Raw genomic sequence first — 19,092 nt, 5'->3', positions numbered from 1 at the left:
TGGAGGGATTTTTAGGAATCCTTGGAGCATCTGTAGGATCCCAGGAGGAATTTTAGGAATCCAAACAGGATTTTTAGGAATCCCAGGAGGAATTTTTGGAATCCCAGGAGGATTTTTAGGAATCCCAGGAGGAATTTTAGGAACCCCTGGAGGGATTTTTAGGAATCTTTGGAGCATCTGTAGGAACCCAGGAGGAATTTTTTCGGAATCCCAGGAGGAATTTTAGGAATCCCAGGACAACTTTTAGGAATCCCTGAAGGGATTTTTAGGGATCCTTGGAGCGTCTGCAGGGATCCAGGAGGAATTTTCGGAATCCCAGCAGGAATTTTAGGAATCCCAACAGGATTTTTAGGAATCCCAGGACAACTTTTATGGATCCCTGGAGGGATTTTTAGGAATCCCTGGAGCATCTGCAGGAATCCCAGGAGGAATTTTAGGAATCCCAGGAGGAATTTTAGGAATCCCAAGAGAATTTTTAGGAATCCCTGGAGGGATTTTTAAGAATCCTTGGAGCATCTGCAGGAATCCAGGAGGAATTTTAGGAATCCCAGGAGGAATTTTCGGAATCCCAACAGGAATTTTAGGAATCCCAGCAGGAATTTTAGGAATCCCAGCAGGAATTTTAGGAATCCTTGGAGCATCTGTAGGAATCCAGGAGGAATTTTTTCGGAATCCCAGGAGGAATTTTAGGAATCCCAAGAGAATTTTTAGGAATCCCTGGAGAGTTTGTAGGGATCCTTGGAGCATCTGCAGGAATCCAGGAGGATTTTTTTTAGGGATCCCACGAGGACTTTTAGGAATCCCTGGAGGGTTTCGAGCAGTCTCTGGAGGGGTTTTGGGATCCCAGAAGGATTTTAGGATCCCAGCAGGATTTTTAGGAATCCCAGGAGGATTTTTCGGAGTCCCTGGAGGGTGTGCAGGAGTTCCAGGAGGATTTTTTTTTCCGAGTCCTAAGAGGATTTTTAGCAGCTCCTGCGGGGTTTTTTGGGGTCCCTGGAGGGTCTGTAGGAATCCCAGGAGGATTTTTCCGGAGCCCCAGGATGATTTCCCGACTCCCAGGATGGTTTTCCGGAGACCCAGGAGGATTTCCCGACTCCCAGGATGATTTTTTCTGATTCCCAGGATGATTTTCCCGATTCCCAGGAGGATTTTCCCGATTCCCACCAGGATTTCCCAACTCCCGGGATGATTTTCCCGAGTCCCACGATGATTTTTCTGATTCCCAGGATGATTTTCCCGACTCCCGGGATGATTTTCCCGATTCCCAGGATGATTTCCCGATTCCCAGGATGATTTCCCGACTCCCAGGATGATTTTACCGAGTTCCAGGATGATTTTCCGGAGCCCCAGGATGATTTTTCTGATTCCCAGGATGATTTTCCCGATTCCCAGGATAATTTTCCGAAGACTCAGCAGGATTTCCCGACTCCCAGGATGATTTTACCGAGTTCCAGGATGATTTTTCCGGAGCCCCAGGATGATTTTCCCGATTCCCAGGATGATTTTCCGGAGCCCCAGGATGATTTTTCTGATTCCCAGGACGATTTCCCGATTCCCAGGATGATTTCCCGATTCCCAGGATGATTTCCCGGAGCCCCGGGATGATTTTCCCGATTCCCGGAGGATTTTAGCTCAGGGCCGAACCCGCGCTCCCGTTCAGGGCGGTTTTGCGGCCGCGGGCGGGTGGCATCGGGTGACAACTGGGCGGCATCTGGTGACAACTGGGTGGCATCTGGTGACAATTGGGTGGCAGCGGGTGACAGTTCGAGGCTGCCCCGTTGAGGGCGGGCCCGGGGGGCGATGCCAGCCCGGGGGGCGATGCCAGCCCGGGGCTCTGCGCTTTGTCGCTGCCGGAGTCGCCCTCGGAGGCGCCGCTGGTGTTGGTGGCCTCGGGGGACAGCGCCGGGCACAGCCGGAGCCGCTTGCAGGAGGGCTGGACGCGGTACTTGAGAGCCAGGGGACCGCTCTGGGGACACGGGACACGGCTGGCACCGAGCGGGGACGGCGGGAGTGCCACCAGCGCCGCGGGGACACCGCGGGGACAGTGGCAGTGCCACCACCGCCATCCCCCGGGGACACTGGCAGTGCCACCACCCCACCGAGGACACCGGCAGTGCCACCAGCGCCGCGGGGACACCGCGAGGACAGTGACAGTGCCACCACGGCCATCCCCTGGAGACACCGGCAGTGCCACCACCCCACCGGGGACACCGCGGGGACAGTGGCAGTGCCACCACCGCCATCCCCCGGGGACACTGGCAGTGCCACCAGCGCCACAGGGACACCGCGGGGACAGTGGCAGTGCCACCACCGCCATCCCCCGGGGACACTGGCACTGCCACCGTCCCCTCCCCGCCACCGGGGATCCCAAAAATCCCCCCACTCTGGGATTTATTATGGGAAAGGCCCCCCCAGGACACTTTTCCCCTGTTTTTTCCCTGATTTTCACAATTCCCCCGGACTTATTTTCCCTGGTGGTTTGGTTTTTTCCTCCCCAGGACAGATTTTGACAGATTTTCCCAGGACAGATTTTTCCTTTTCGTTCCCCAGGACCCATTTTCCCAGTTTTCCCCAGGACAGATTTTCCCAGTTTTCCCAGCACAGAATATTCAAAATATCTCCAGGCCAGATTATCCCAGTATAGATATTCCCAGTTTCCCCAGTACAGACATTCCCAGATCTATCCCCCAAAGGACAGATATTCCCAGTTTTCCCAGTCCAGATTATCCCAGTCCAGACATTCCCGGTTTTATCCCCCAAAGGCCAGGTTTTCCCAGTATTCCCAGCCCAGATATTCCCGGATTTTCCCCTTCCCGGGCTCCTCACCCTCCTCCAGGGGTAGATGTAGGCGATGTCCATCAGGGTGTAATATTCCTTCAGGGGCTCGTCCTCGTACAGCACCTCCACCTGCGGCCGGGAAAACATGGATCCAAATTCAGAGAAAACATGGATTAAAATCCAGGGGAAACATGGATTAAAATCCAGGGGAAACATGGATTAAAATTCAGGGAAAACATGGAGCCAAATTCAGGGAAAACATGGAGCCAAACCCAGGGAAAACATGGAGCCAAATCCAGGGAAAACATGGATTAAAATCCAGGGGAAACATGGATTAAAATTCAGGGGAAACATGGAGCCAAAACCAGGGAAAACATGGATTAAAATCCAGGGAAAACATGGAGCCAAATCCAGGGAAACATGGATTAAAATTCAGGGAAAACATGGATCCAATCCCAGGGAAAACATGGATCCAAATTCAGGGAAAACATGGAGCCAAACCCAGGGAAAACATGGATCCAATCCCAGGGAAAACATGGATTAAAATTCAGGGAAAACATGGATTAAAATCCAGGGGAAACATGGAGCCAAAACCAGGGAAAACATGGATTAAAATTCAGGGAAAACATGGAGCCAAACCCAGGGAAAACATGGATCCGAATCCAGGGAAAACATGGATTAAAATCCAGGGGAAACATGGAGCCAAAACCAGGGAAAACATGGAGCCAATTCCAGGAAAAAATATTAATCCAAATCCAGGGAAAGGACAGATCCAAACTCTGGGAAAGGCAGGATCCAGCCTTGGGAAAAGGACGGATCCAGCCCCGGGACAGGAGGGCGGGGCAGGGATATTTGGGACAGGCGGGATCAGCGCTGGATGTGACACGGGACGGCCACAACGGCCCCTGGGAGCTGAGCAGAGCACGGCAACAGCCGGGCAGTGCCCCCCGAGCATTCCTGAGCATTCCCGAACATTCCTGAGCATTCCCGAACATTCCTGAGAATTCCTGAACATTCCTGAGAATTCCTGAACATTCCCAGGCATTCCTGAACTTTCCTGAGCATTCCTGAGCATTCCTGAGAATTCCCGAACATTCCTGAGAATTCCTGAGCATTCCCGAACATTCCTGAGCATTCCCGAACATTCCTGAGAATTCCTGAACATTCCCAGGCAGTCCCGAACTTTCCCAAACATTCACGAGCACTCTGGAGCATTCCCAAACATTCCCAAGCATTCCAGAACATTCTTGAACATTCCCAACCACTCCTGAGCATTCCTGAGCATTCCCAACCATTCCAACCATCCCTAACCATTCCCAACCACTCCTGACCATTCCTGACCATTCCCAACTATTCCCAAGCATTCCTGAATGTTCCGGAACACTTCTGACCGTTCCTGACCATTCCTGACCATTCCCAAACATTCCCAACCACTCCTGACCATTCCTGACAATCCTCGACCATTCCCGCCATCCCCACCATCCCCACATCCCCACATCCCCACCATTCCCAATATTCCCACATTCCCACATTCCCACATTCCCACATTCCCAATATTCCCACATCCCCACATTCCCCACCATTCCCACATCCCACATCCCCACATCCCCACCATTCCCAGTATTCCCAATATTCCCACATCCCCACATTCCCACATCCCCACATCCCACATTCCCACATTCCCACATCCCACATTCCCACATTCCCACCATCCCCACATTCCCACATTCCCACATCCCGCATTCCCGCTGTCCCTCACCCGGTACTTGCTGGGCACGTCCATTTTGTTGCGCAGGAACTTGGCCAGGTGCAGCACGGTCATGGCGGCCGGGCAGCGCAGGAACCGCAGCCCCGGGGCCTGGGGGATCGGGGTGTCCCGGGAGCGGGGTGTCCCGGGATCGGGGTTTGGGGTGTCCCGGGATCGGGGTTTGGGGTGTTTGGGGTTTGGGATTCAGGGTTTGGGGTGTCCCGGGGTTTGGGGTGTCCCGGGATGGGGATTTGGGGTGTCCCGGGGTTGGGGTTTGGGGTGTCCGGGGGTTGGGGGGTTTGGGGGCATTGGGGTTTGGGATTCAGGGTTTAGGGTGTCCCAGGTTTGGGGCTTGGGGTGTCCCGGGGTGTTTGGGGTTTGGGATTCAGGGTTTGGGGTGTCCCGGGATCGGGGCTTGGGGTGTCCCGGGGGTTGGGGTTTGGGGGGTTTGGGGGGATTGGGGTGTTTGGGTTTGGGATTCAGAGTTTGGGGTATCCCGAGGTTAGGGGTGTCCTGGGGTTCGGGGGTTTGGGATATTTGGGGTGTTCAGGGCTTAGGGCATCCTAGGTTTGGGGTGTCCTGGGTTTGGAGTGTTTGGGGGGTATTTGGGGTTTGGGGTATTTGGTGTTTGGGATATTTGGGGTTTGGGTTGTTTGGGGTGTTCGGGGTTTGGGGGGTTTGGGGTATTTGAGGCTTGGGGTGTTCAGGGCTTGGGGTGTCCCGGGCTTGGGGTTTGGGGTGTCCTGGGTTTGGAGTGTTTGGGGTTTGGGGTATTTGGGATTTGGGGGGTTTGGGGTGGTTGGGGTTGGGGGGTTTGGGGGATTTGGGGTTTGGAGTTTGGGGGGTTTGGGGTGTCCCGGGTTTGAGGTTTGGGGTATCCCAGGGTTGGGGTTTCGGGTTTCGTGTGTCCCGGGTTTAGGGAATTTGAAGTTTGGGGTTTGGGGGGTTGGGGGTGTTTGGGGTTCAGGGTTTGGGGTGTCCCGGGTCTGGGGTTTAAACTGTCCCAGGTTTGGAGGGTCCCGGGGTCTGGGGTGTCCTGGGTTTAGGGTGTTTGGGGTTCAGGGTTTGGGGAGTTTGGGGTGTCCCGGGTTTAGGGTGTTTGGGATTCAGGGTTTGGGGAGTTTGGGGTGTTTGGGGTGTTCCAGGTTTAGGGTGTCCCAGGTTTGGGGTGTCCCGGGTTTGGGATGTCCCAGGTGTGGGGTGTCCCAGCATTTGGGCTGTCCCCCTGTCCCTCTCAGGACAGCTGGGCACCGAGGGCTCGGTGCCACCCCGGTGTCACCCCAGTGCCACCCCACACTCACCTTGTCCTTGTCCAGGTCCCCGTTCTCCAGGGCCCCTTTGTGCTCCTCCCTGGGGACACGGGACAGGGGCTGGGGACGGGGAGAGGGAACGGCCCCGGGGACACATCCAGGGCTCCACCCGCCACACCCACGGGAATTCCCGGGCTCGGGATCCCTCTGGAACCCTCTGGATCACTCTGGATTGGGGATCACACTGGGATTGGGGATCAGGGATCAGGGATGACCCTGCCGGGGTTCAGGATGGGCACCGGGGGATTTGGCTGCTCCTCTGTCCCCTGCAGCAGCCCGGGCAGGATCCTCTGTCCCCTCTGTCCCCTCTGTCCCCTCTGTCCCCTCTGTCCCCTCTGTCCCCTCCGTCCCCTCCGTCCCCTCTGTCCCCTCTGTCCCCTCTGTCCCCTCCGTCCCCTCTGTCCCCTCTCAGCTGTCACCACCGCACAGACGGCGGGATGAGGTGACAACGTCAAGGTCCCTCCAACCCAAACCATTCCCGGATTCCACGGGTGGGAATTCCAGTGGTGGGAGCCCCTTCCCTACCCCAGCCCCGGGCAGTCCCCGGGCAGTCCCCGGGCGGTATTGGGATCCCCGGGCGGTACCGGGATTCCCGGGTGGTACCGGACAGTCCCCGGACAGTCCCCGGGCGGTACCGGGATTCCCGGGTGGTACCGGACAGTCCCTGGACAGTCCCCGGGCGGTACCGGGATTCCCGGGTGGTACCGGGCAGTCCCCGGCCGTTCCCCGCAGCCCCGGGCGGTACCGGGATCCCCGGACAGCCCCCGGCCGGTCCCCGCAGCCCCGGCCAGCCCCCGGCCCCGCCGTACCCGCAGTCCCGGTGGAACTCGATGGACAGACTGACGATCTCGTCCTCGGGCACCGAGCCCCGCTCCCGCTCCGCCGCCTCCCCGCGCTCCTCCTGCGAGCCCAGCGGCACTGGGGACAGCGACAGCGACAGCGCTGGGGGGGACAGCGGGGGACGGGCCCCGGGCGGCGACACCGGGACACCGGGACATCGGGACACCGGGACAATGTGACACCGAGACACCGGGACACCGGGACAGGGGGACACTGGGACACCGAGACACTGGGACACCGGGACACAGGGACAATGTGACACCGAGACACCGGGACACCGGGAGATGGAGACACCGGGACACCGGGACACGGGGACACTGGGACACCAAGACACTGGGACACCGAGACACTGGGACACCGGGACACTGAGACACGGGGACACCGAGACAATGTGACACCGAGACACGGGGACATCGGGACACCGGGACACCGGGACAATGTGACACCGAGACACCGGGACATCGGGACACCGGGACACCGGGACAATGTGACACCGGGACACCGGGACACGGGGACACTGGGACACGGGGACACGGGGACACCGGGACACGGGGACACCGGGACACCGGGACACCGAGACACCGGGACATCGGGACACTGGGACACCGGGACACCGGGACAGCGGGACAGCGAGACACCGAGACAATGTGACACCGAGACACCGGGACACCGAGACACCGGGACACAGGGACAATGTGACACCGAGACACCGGGACACCGGGAGATGGGGACACCGGGACACCGGGACACGGGGACACCGGGACAATGTGACACCGAGACACCGGGACATCGGGACACCGGGACAATGTGACACCGGGACACCGGGACACCGAGACACCAAGACACCGAGACACCGGGACATCGGGACACCAGGACACCGGGACAATGTGACACCGGGACAATGTGACACCGAGACACCGAGACACCGAGACACTGGGACATCGGGACACCGAGACACCGAGACACCGGGACACCGAGACACTGGGACACTGGGACACTGGGACACCGGGACACTGGGACACCAGGACACCGGGACACCGAGACAATGTGACACCGAGACACCAGGACACCGAGACACCGGGACACCGGGACAATGTGACACCGGGACACTGGGACACGGGGACACCGAGACACCGGGACATCGGGACACCGGGACAATGTGACACTGGGACAATGTGACACCGGGACACTGGGACACCGGGACACGGGGACACCGGGACATGGGGACACCAGGAGACCGGGACAATGTGACACCAGACACTCACCCTCGGCCACCGGGTACGTGGCGTAGAAGTCACGTCTCCTCTTCATCTCATCTGAGGGGACAGGGACAGAGGGACAGGGGACAGGGACAGAGGGACAGGGGACAGGGACAGAGGGACAGGGGACAGGGAAGGGGATGTGAGCAGGGGCAGCGCCACAGCCGGGGGGTGACAGCAAAGGGACACAGGGGGACACCCCGGGATACCCAGCAAATTCCCAGGGGAACTCCAGCAGCAGTGATTCCATAAATCCCGATTCCATAAACCCCGATTCCATAAATCCCAGGGTGGCAGCCTAACCAGAGGATTTTTGGGTCCCACACCCCAAAATCCCGCACTTTCCCCCCACCCCGAGGCCCTCAGAGCAAACCCACGGCTCCTGCTCCCAGATGGTCCCAAAATTTGGGATGGGCGCTGTGTCCGTGTGTCTTTCTGTCCCCGTGGGAATGGGAAATCCCGGGAAGGGTGGGAGAGTTACAAACACCCCAAATTCCTGAATTCCCAAATCCCTAAATTCCCAAATCCCTAAATTCCCAAATCCCCAAAATGCCAAACTGAAAATTCCCACATTCCCACATCCCCAAATTCCTGAATCCCCAAATTCCCAAATCCCCACATTCCCAAATTCCTGAATCCCCAAATTCCTGAATTCCCAAATTCCCACATCCCCAAATTCCCAAAGCCCCAAATTCCCCAAGCCCCAAATTCCCAAATTCCTCAATCCTCAAAATCCCAAACCCAAAATTCCCACACTCCCAAATTCTCAAACCCCTAAACTCCCAAATCCCCACACTCCCAAATTCCCAAATTCCCAAATCCCCAAATTCCCAAATCCCCACATTCCCAAATTCCCAAATCCCCAAATTCCCCCCATCCTTGGCTGCACCTTTGAACAGCCCCGGGACCAGTTTGTACACGATGTCCTGGAGGGTTTTGTCCGACCTGGAGGGGGAAAAGCAGGAAAAGTGGGAGAAATCAGCGGGATTCGGGAGCAGTTTGTGCCCTGCACCACGGGGCCTCTGCTTCTCCCTGCTCCCTTCTGGAAAATTCCCAATTCCTCATCCCAAATTCCCAATTCTCCATCCCAAATTCCCAATTCTCCATCCCAAATCTCCCAATTCCTCATCTCAAATCTCCCAAACCCCAAATCCCCAATTCCCCACCTCAAATCCCCAGTTTCCTATCTCAAATCCCCACTTCCTCATCCCAAATCCTCAAATCCCAATCTCAAATCCCCCCAAACCCCGGTTCCCCATCCCAAAACCTGAAATTTCCAACTCCCCATCCCAAATCCCCAAATCTCTCAAATCCCCAGTCTCCCAAACCCTTAAATTCCCCAATTCCCCATCCCAAATCCCCCAAACCCCAAAACCCCAGTTCCCCAAATCCCAAATCTCTAAATTCCCAATTCCCCATCCCAAAACCTCACATCCCGCAAAACCCAATCTCCAATTCCTCATCCCCAAACCCCAAATCTCCATTTCCCCATCCCAGACCTCAAATCCCCAATTCCCCATTCCAAATCCCCAATCTCCCAAAACCCCAAATCCCCAATTCCTCATCCCAAACCCCAAATCCTCGATTCCCCACCCCAAACCCCAAATCCCCAATCTCCCAAATCCCCAATTCCTCATCCCAAAACCCAAAATCTCCAATTCCTCATCCCAAAACCCAAAATCTCCAATTCCTCATCCCAAATCCCCATCCCAAATCCATAAATCTCTAATTCTCCATCCCAAACCCCAAAATCCCCCAAACCCTAAACTCCCAATTCCTTATCCCCAGTCTCCCAAACCCCAAATCCCCAATTCCCCATCCCAAAACCCAAAATCTCCAATTCCTCATCCCAAATCCCAAACCATAAATCCCCAATTCCCCATCCCAAATCCCCAATCTCCCAAATCCCCAATTCCCCATCCCAAAACCCAAAATCTCCAATTCCTCATCCCAAATCCCAAACCATAAATCCCCAATTCCCAATCCCAAATCCCCAGTCTTCCAAATCCCCAATTCCCCATCCCAAAACCCAAAATCTCCAATTCCTCATCCCAAATCCCAAACCATAAATCCCCAATTCCCAAACCCAAATCCCCAATCTCCCAAATCCCCAATTCTCCGTCCCAAATCCGTAAACCCCCAAATCCCCAAACCCTAAACCCCAAATCCCTAATTCCCCAAACCCCAAATCCCCAAATCCCCAAACCCCAAATCCCCAAACCCCAAATCCCAAATCCCCAAATCCCCAAATCCCCAATTCCCCAATTCCCCATCCCAAATCCCGAAATTCCCAATTCTCCATCCCAAATCCCCAAACCCCAAACCCCCAAACCCCGACCCTACACAGCCACACCACACCCCACAAAGATTTAACCCCACAAAAAACCCCAAAAAGCACCGAAAGCAGCTCAGAAATCCCTGTAAATTCTGGGAACGATTTGGGGCCGGGATCCCTCCCAGCAACCAAAACAATTCCCAAAAAACCATCCCAGGAATTGAGACAACCCCAAATCCCAGATCTGCGGGTTTGAATCGGAATCTCGGATTATTTGGGGGCTGAAAGTTTATTTTTGGGGGGTTTAATTCCCTAAAATGGGAATATCCCAAAGCAGGATCTCCCAAACCGGCCTAATCCAGTCAAAATTTTCCTGGGAATTTCCCGAAATCCGGAATTTTGGGTTCCCACCCCAAAACAGGAGCAGAAAAGTCAATTCTGGCGGGAATTCTTCCTGTTTATGTGCAAAAGGAAAACAAATGTCGGAATTCTGAATTATTTTTAGCCCAAATTCCTTTGGCTCCGGAGACCCTGCTGGGATTTTATTTATAACAAATCTATTTTAATATATTCCTGTTTCTATAGATATTTCCGTATTTATTTTTATATATAATAAATGTTTTAATAGATTTTAATTGTTTTGGTGTGTTTAATTTTTTATACTTTTAATTTTTTTTTTATTTTCACTTTTTGTATTTATACTTTTTTATTTTAGTTTTTAGGTTTTATTTCACTTTATTATATTTATCCATTTCTATTTTCATTTCAGTTTTTCTTTAGTTTTTTTATATCTTTGTGTTTCTATTTGTTATTTATATAATTATATAATATTGTATTTATATATATATATATATCATACAAATATTTTATATATAAACAAATTTATCTCTTTAAAAGTTTTCCCATTCTTCCCTATTTTTTCCCCATTTCCCCCCATTTTTCCCCATTTTTCCCCATTTTTACCCTTTTTTCCCATTTTCCCCCCAGTTTTTTTTTCCAGTATTTTTCCCAGTTTTTCCCCTTTTTTCCTGGGTTTTCCCAGTTTATCCCATTCCCTCCCATTTTTTCCCATTTTTCCCAGTTTCCCCCCAGTTTTTTCCCTATTTCCACCCAGTTTTCCCCCCATTTTCCCCCATTTTCCGCCCAGATTTTCTCTTTTTTCCCCCATTTCCCCCCAATTTTTCCTCCATTTTTCCCCCCCTTCTTTTCCCATTTTTTTTCCATTTCCCCCCAGTATTTTTCCCAGTTTTTTCCCATTTTTTCCCCACGTTGGGACCACGTGGAGACACCACCACGGCCCAGGCCCAGCTCCATCCCCGCAGGCGGAGCCGGGAATCCGGGAGGAGCCGTGGGAGTGTGAATATTCCACACGGAGCCCCAAAAAACGGGAAAAAGGAGGAAAAAAGGTGGAAAAGTGTTACTACAGAAACAGGGAAAACCGGGAAAAATCCGGGATGGAAACGCGCCGGGCACGGAGCGGAGCCGGGAGTGGTTTCCATGGAAACCAATTCCACAGCTGGGATGGATGGAGCTGGAGCTGGGAATGGACATTGTGTCACCTGTGGGGAGCTGGGAGTGCCACCAGGGCCACCAAGGCCACCAGGGCCACGGGATGGATCCATGGATGGATGGAGGGAGGGATGGATGGAGGGATGGATGGATGGATGGAGGGATGGATGGAGGGATGGATGGATGGGTGGATCCATGGATGGACGGATGGATGGATGGAGGGATGGATGGAGGGATGGATGGATGGATGAATGGATGGAGGGATGGATGGATGGATGGATGGATGGATGGATGATGGATGGAGGGATGGATGGAGGGATGGATGGATGGAAGGATGGATGGAGGGATGGATGGATGGATGGAGGGATGGATGGATGGATGGAGGGATGGATGGATGGAGGGATGGAGGGATGGGTGGAGGGATGGATGGAGGGATGGATGGATGGATGGAGGGATGGAGGGATGGGTGGAGGGATGGATGGAGGGATGGAGGGATGGAGGGATGGATGGATGGATGGATGGATGGATGGATGGATGGAGGGAGGGATGGATGGATGGATGGAGGGATGGATGGATGGAGGGATGGATGGAGGGATGGATGGATGGATGGATGGATGGATGGATGATGGATGGAGGGATGGATGGATGGATGGATGGATGGATGGATGGATGGATGGAGGGATGGATGGATCGATGGGTGGATCCATGGATGGACGGATGGATGGGCCCCAGCCCCAGGAGCCCCTCACACCCCCTGTGCCCCTGAATCCCCCCAACTCCCCCAAACGCCCTGAGCCTCCAGAAACCCCCGAGTCCCCCCGAGCCCCCCGGACCCCCCTGGACCCTCCTGGACCCCCCTGGAGCCCCCAGGACCCCCCCGGACCCCCTGGGCTCACCGGATGCTCAGCAGGGGCCGTGTTTTGTGCACCTGCGCGTCGCACATGGGGCAGTATTTGTTGGTCTCCAGGTAACGGACGATGCAGGTTTTACAGACTGCGGGGACACAGGGACCCTCTGTCAGGGGGGACAGAGCCTCGGGGACCCCAACACCAGCCTGGGGTCCCCAAAACCAGTCTGGGGACCCCAACACCAGCTTGGTGACCCCAACACAAACTTGGTGACCCCAACATCAGCTTGGGGACCCCCAACACCATCTTGGAGACCCCCAACACAAACCTGGGGACCCCCAACATCAGTTTGGTGACTCCAACACAAACTTGGTGACTCCAACATCAGCTTGGTGACCCCAACACCATCTTGGGGACCCCCACACCAGCCTAGTGACCCCAACACCAGTCTGGGGACTCCCACACCATCTTGGGGACCCCAAAACAAGCCTGGGACCCCAAAACAAGCCTGGGACCCCAACACCATCTTGGGGACCCCAACACAAACTTGGTGACCCCAGCACCACCCTGTGGACTCTCACACCATCTTGGGGACCCCAACACAAACTTGGGGACCCCAACACCAGTCTGGTGACCCCCAAACCAGCCTGGAGACCAGATCCCTGCCCACTGCATCCCCCACAGCTCCAGGGCGGGCACTGCGGGGTTCAGGGGCCCCCGGGGGACCCTTGGGGACATCTGGGGACACTCACAGGAGTGCAGGCACTCCACGATGGTGGTGGCGTCGATGAAGTAGCCGCCGCACAGGGCGCACATCAGGTGCGGGTTGAGCTCCGTGATCTTTATCGGGGCGGTTCTGAGCATCTTGGAGAGCCCCGGGGCGGCTCCGCCCTGCGGGAAACCCCCGGGGACGGCTAAAGGACACCGCAGGGGACACCGCAGGGGACAGGGACACGCGTCACTGTCACCCACCGCAGGGGACAGGGATGAGTGTCACTTGTGACCCACCGCAGGGGACAGGGACACGTGTCACTGTCACCCACCGCAGGGGACAGGGATGAGTGTCACTTGTGACCCACCGCAGGGGACAGGGACAGATGTCACTTGTGACCCACCGCAGGGGGTAGGGACACGTGTCACTCACTGCAGGGGACAGGGACGAGTGTCACTTGTGACCCACCGCAGGGGACAGGGATGGGTGTCACCCACTGCAGGGGACAGGGACGGGTGTCACCTGTGACCCACCGCAGGGGACAGGGATGAGTGTCACCCACCGCAGGGGACAGGGACAGAAGTCACTTGTGACCCACCGCAGGGGACAGGGACACGCGTCACTGTCACCCACCGCAGGAGACAGGGATGGGTGTCACCTGTGACCCACCGCAGGGGACAGGGACAGAAGTCACTTGTGACCCACCGCAGGGGACAGGGACACGTGTCACTGTCACCCACCGCAGGGGACAGGGATGGGTGTCACCCACCACAGGGGACAGGGACAGAAGTCACTTGTGACCCACCACAGGGGGTAGGGACACGTGTCATTCACTGCAGGGGACAGGGACGGGTGTCACCCACCACAGGGGACAGGGACAGATGTCACTTGTGACCCACCGCAGGGGACAGGGATGAGTGTCACCCACTGCAGGGGACGGGGGACAGGGATGGGGACAAGGACAGGGACGGGGGACAGGGACAGGGAACAGGAGACAGGGACACCACTGAGACCGGGATGTCGCATGGATGGAATGTTGCTGGGATTGGGATGGAGGCGCCACAGGGATGGGGACACCACTGGGATGGGGATGGAGATGCCACAGGGAAGGGGACACCGCTGGGATGTCACAGGGACACCATCGAGACTGGGATGGAGGTGCCATCCCCCAGGGCCGGGATGGAGATGCCGGGTAAGGACACGGCTGGGACTGGAGTGGAGGTGTCACAGGGATGGGGACACCACTGAGGCTGGGATTTTGTATGGATGGGGACACCACTGGGATGGGGATGGAGGTGCCACTGCGATGGTGACACCCTTAGGGATGGGGACACCGCAGAGATGGGGACACCACTGGGATGGGGACATCAGAGGAATGGGGACACCATTAGGATGGGGACATCAGAGGGATGGAGACACCGCAGGGACAGGGACACCGCAGGGACAGGGACACCACTGGGATGGGGACACCGCAGGGATGGGGACACCGCAGAGATGGGGGACCTTGGGGACACCACAGGGACAGGGACCTTGTGCTGGAGGTGCATCACCGGGACGATTTGGGGGTCCCCAGACCCCCCCATCCCCAGGTGAAGGGTGGCGGGGTCCCGCCAGTCCCCTCCCCACGCCCGGGGGTCCTCAGTGCCCTGTCCCCTCCCCGGGGCCGCGTTTTGGGGACAATTCCGGCGCTTTCGGTGCCAATGGCGGCCCGGGGCTGGGCGGGAGCGGGGAGCCACCGGCGCAAACCGGTTCTGATAAACCGGGAGAGAACGGCCGCGATTTCCTCTACCGGGGGACCGGGAAGGGACCAAACCGGGGCACCCCCGAGACCCCACCGGGACCGTCCCGCCCGACCCCCGGCAGAGACTTCGGGGCTTTTTTGTCACCGGGGGCGGTGGCACGGCTCGGTGTCCCCTCCTTGTCCCCGAAGCCCCCCGGGCCGGGCAGGGCTCGGGAAGGGCGTTTCAAAGTCACCGGGAACTCGGCCGCTGCCCGCGGGACCCCCGGGAGAACCGGGAACGGGAGGACACGGACCGAGAGAACCGGGAACACGAGGGGACAGACCCGGAGAACCGGGAACACGAGGGGACAGACCCGGAGAACCGGGAATGGCAGGACACAGACCCGGAGAACGGCCCCGCCACCCCCGGTAGCACCCCCGGGACCCCCCGGGACCCCCCCCGCCGTTCCCGGTACCGGAGCCGGGGGAGGGACGGAGCCCCGCTGGACACGAGTGACCACAAACGTGCGGGGACAAGGACACGAGCACACGGCCACGGTGGTGGCGGCGGGATGGGAGCGCGGGGGGTGACACACGGGGGACACGGACAGCGGGGGGGACACGGACACCGGGGGGGACACAGACACCGGGGGGTGGGACACGGACACCGAGGGGGACACGGGGGACACGGACACTGGGGGGGACACGGACACCAGGGGGGGGACACGGGGGACACGGATAACGGGGGGGGACACGGACACCGGGGGGGGGGGGACACGGGTTGTGCCACCACACACGGAGCACAGGGACACCGGAGGGGACCCGGGGGGGACACACACGGCCACAGTGCGGCGTGGGGAGACCAAAGATCCCGAAATACCCGCTAACACCCGGGGGACCCGAACCGGGGAGTGACACGAGAGACACGAGCTGGCCACTAACACCCGGGCGACACACACACACACACACACCCCGAGGGGACACGCCGTGCCCGGCCCCCCGGTACCTCCCGGTGAGACCGGGGGTGTGGCGGTGCCGGTGTCCCCGGGGTGTCCCCTCTGTACCCGGGGCCGGCTGTCAGCGCTCCCCCCGCCCGCCCCGGGGGGCTCCGGCCGCGCCCCCGCTGCCGGCTCTGTGCGGGTCCCCGCTGGGACCGGGGGATGCTCCCGGGACACAAAGCCCCGGGGTTGGGGCCAGCGGCCATCGGCCATTTTGGGGGCGGGGGGCGGCGGCGGGACCGGCCCCGGGGGTACGGGGGGGACACCGGCACCGCGTCCCTACCTCGTGGTGGCGGCGGCAGCGGCGGCCCCGCGGCCACCCTCCGCTCCCGGCTCGGCTCGGCTCGGCTCGGGCGGCGCTGCGGCCGCGGCCCTTTTTTTTTTTTTTTTTTTTTAATTATTATTTATTTTTTTCCCTTCCTTCTCTCTCCTTCTCTTTTTTTTTTCTCCGCAACTTTTTTTTTTTTAACCTTCTTACTCCTTTTTTTTTTTAAATTTTTTTCTCTCTTTTTATTATTTTTTTACAATTTTTTTTTTTATTATTATTTTTTATTTCCCACCTCCAGCCGCCGCCAGGCCCCGCCCGCCTCACGTGACCTCATTCCTTTGGGGGGCTGCGGAGGAGGAGAACGAGGGGCCAAAATTGGGGGGACCCCCCCTTTGGAACCCCCGGAGCTCTCGGAGACCCCCCCCCGAGAGGGAAATCAGAGCGCCCCAAAAAAAAACGCTGGAATGACCCAAAAATCCCAAAAATGCGGCGCCCCGCGGAAGCTCCGAGCCCCGTGTCCCCCCTCTTTTGGGACATCTTTTTGTCCCCAAATTATGACCAGGGACAAGCGGGACCCTCGAGGCTCGGCAGGAGAGGAGGGGGAAGGAAAGGGAATGGGAAAAAAAAAATAAGGAAAAAAAAAATAGAGGGAATTTCAAGAGGGGAAAATGGGAAATTGGAAGCGAGGGGAAAGAAAAATAAAATTAGGAAAAAAATAGGGGGGGAAATGAGAGAAAGAATAGAAAAGGGGAAATGAGATGGGGGAAGGGAGGAAAAAAAATGGGAGAAAAGTAGAGGGAAATTAGAGGAAAAATGGAAAAGAAGCGGGGGGAAAGAAGAAAAATCGAGAAATTAGAAAAAAGGGGGAGATGGAAAAGAAGGAGGGGAAAGGAAGGTGAAAAAAAAAACAGGAAAATAAAAGGAAAATCGGGAAAATAGGAAAATCGGGGCGGGAGGGGGGAAAGGAAGGAAAAAAGGAAGGTTAAAAAATGGAGGGAAATTAGAGAAAGGGAAATAAGGGAAAAGGCGCGGAGAAAGAAGGGAAGAAACTGGGGAAAATGAGAGCCAAAAATAAAAATAAAATGGAAAATGAAGGAAAAAGAGCAGGAGAAAAGGAAAGGGGGAAGAAAAAAGGGGGAGGAGAACAGGAAGGAGGAAAAGATAAAAAGAAAAAAAAAAAAAACCAAAAGCTGGGAAGGAAAAGGAAATAAAAAAGGGCAGGAAGGAGGAGGAGGAGCGGGAGGCGCCGAGCGGCATTACCGGGCTCCCGGTAACGGGGGTTCCGCCGGGCCGCGCTCCGGTTCCCGGTACGGAGGGGCCGGTGCCCGCTGGAGCCGCTCCCGGTGCCGCTCCCGGTTCCGGTTTCCCGGTGCTGGCCCCGGTCGGTGCCGGTGTCCGGTGTTCCCGTGCGCAGCGGCTCCGGTGTCCGGTGTCCCCTTCCCGGTGCCTCATTCCCGGTGTTCCATTCCCAGTCTCTCTGTCCCATTCCTGGTGTCTCCGTTCCCATTCCCGGTGTCCCGTTTCCGGTATTCTCAGTCCCATTCCCGGTTTCCCATTCCCGGTATCCCGTTCCCATTCCAGGATTCTCGGTATTCCCGGGTTTCCCATTCCCGGTATCCCGTTCCCGGTTTCCCCATTCCCGGTTTCCCATTCCCAGTATCCCGTTCCCATTCCCGGTATTCCCAGTATTCCCGGTATTCCCGGTATTCCCGGTATCCCATTCCCGGTATTCCCTGTATTCCCGGTATTCCCGGTTTCCCATTCCCGGTATTCCCGGTATTCCCGGTATTCCCGGTATCCCATTCCCGGTATTCCCGGTATTCCCGGTATTCCCGGTATCCCATTCCCGGTATTCCCTGTATTCCCTGTATTCCCGGTATTCCCGGTTTCCCATTCCAGGATTCCCGGTATTCTCGGTATTCCCGGTATCCCATTCCCGGTATTACCGGTATCCCATTCCCGGTATTCCCGGTATTCCCGTTATTCCCATTCCCATTCCCGGTATTCCCGGTATTCCCGGTTTCCCATTCCCGGTATTCCCGGTATCCCATTCCCAGTATTGCCATTCCCGGTATTCCCGGTATTCCCGGTATTCCCGGTATTCCCGGTATCCCATTCTCGGTATCCCATTCCAGGATTCCCGGTATTCCCGGTGTTCCCGGTTTCCCGTTCCCGGTTTCCCGTTCCCGGTATTCCCGGTATTCCCGGTATCCCGTTCCCATTCCCGGTATTCCCGGTATTCCCGGTATTCCCATTCCGGTTTCCCATTCCCGGTATTCCCGGTATTCCCGGTATTCCCGGTATTCCCGGTATTCCCGGTATTCCCGGTTTCCCATTCCCGGTATTCCCGGTATCCCATTCCCGGTATCCCATTCCCGATATTCCCGGTATTCCCGGTATTCCCATTCCCGTTCGGGGCCGAGTGCGGCGGGCGCGGGCCGCCACCAGCGCGGTCTCTGTGGCGCAATCGGTTAGCGCGTTCGGCTGTTAACCGAAAGGTTGGTGGTTCGAGCCCACCCAGGGACGGAACCGCTCCTTTTCCCCCTTTTTCCCTCTTTTCCCGGGAGCGGCCCCGGGACGGGCAGAACCGGGCAGAACCGGACAGGGGGAAAATTCCCGGGGCAGGGATTTGCTCCCGGCTCCGTCCGAGGTGGAAAAGCCGCTCCCGGTGCTCCCAAACCATCCAGCTGTGGTCCCACGAGGATATTCTGAGACGTTAAACTCAGACCTGAAATCCTATTTCCATCCAAATTCCGGTTTTTTTCTCAAAATCGAGCTGAAAGGGATCCTAAATCTGCCAGACTGAGCTCCTCCTCTCCTAAAAACTG

The 19,092-nt window shown here is 56.8% G+C and overlaps 1 protein-coding gene and 1 non-coding gene across 2 annotated transcripts; one reads left to right on the top strand and one right to left on the bottom strand.

Moving 5' to 3' along the window:
- Positions 1 to 1,467: 1,467 nt before the first annotated feature.
- PCGF2 (polycomb group ring finger 2) lies at positions 1,468 to 13,471 on the bottom strand. Its single transcript, XM_066340142.1, has 9 exons — positions 13,319 to 13,471; positions 12,615 to 12,711; positions 8,824 to 8,879; positions 7,941 to 7,991; positions 6,645 to 6,753; positions 5,827 to 5,875; positions 4,538 to 4,636; positions 2,827 to 2,907; positions 1,468 to 1,966 (listed from the first exon to the last, which is right to left on the bottom strand). Exons 1-9 carry the CDS (start codon positions 13,428 to 13,430, stop codon positions 1,628 to 1,630), a joined length of 993 nt encoding a protein of 330 aa, XP_066196239.1. The 5' UTR covers positions 13,431 to 13,471; the 3' UTR covers positions 1,468 to 1,627.
- Positions 13,472 to 18,716: 5,245 nt separating this feature from the next.
- TRNAN-GUU (transfer RNA asparagine (anticodon GUU)) lies at positions 18,717 to 18,790 on the top strand. The gene has a single exon. It is a non-coding gene; the product is annotated as a tRNA-Asn (tRNA).
- The last annotated feature ends 302 nt before the right edge of the window (positions 18,791 to 19,092 follow it).

This window comes from Sylvia atricapilla, unplaced genomic scaffold, assembly GCF_009819655.1.
Source record: "Sylvia atricapilla isolate bSylAtr1 unplaced genomic scaffold, bSylAtr1.pri scaffold_121_arrow_ctg1, whole genome shotgun sequence".
NCBI classification, from domain to species: Eukaryota; Metazoa; Chordata; class Aves; order Passeriformes; family Sylviidae; genus Sylvia; species Sylvia atricapilla.
The sequence above is the reverse complement of the archived record's forward strand: the minus strand, read 5'-3'. Positions and strand labels throughout refer to the sequence as shown.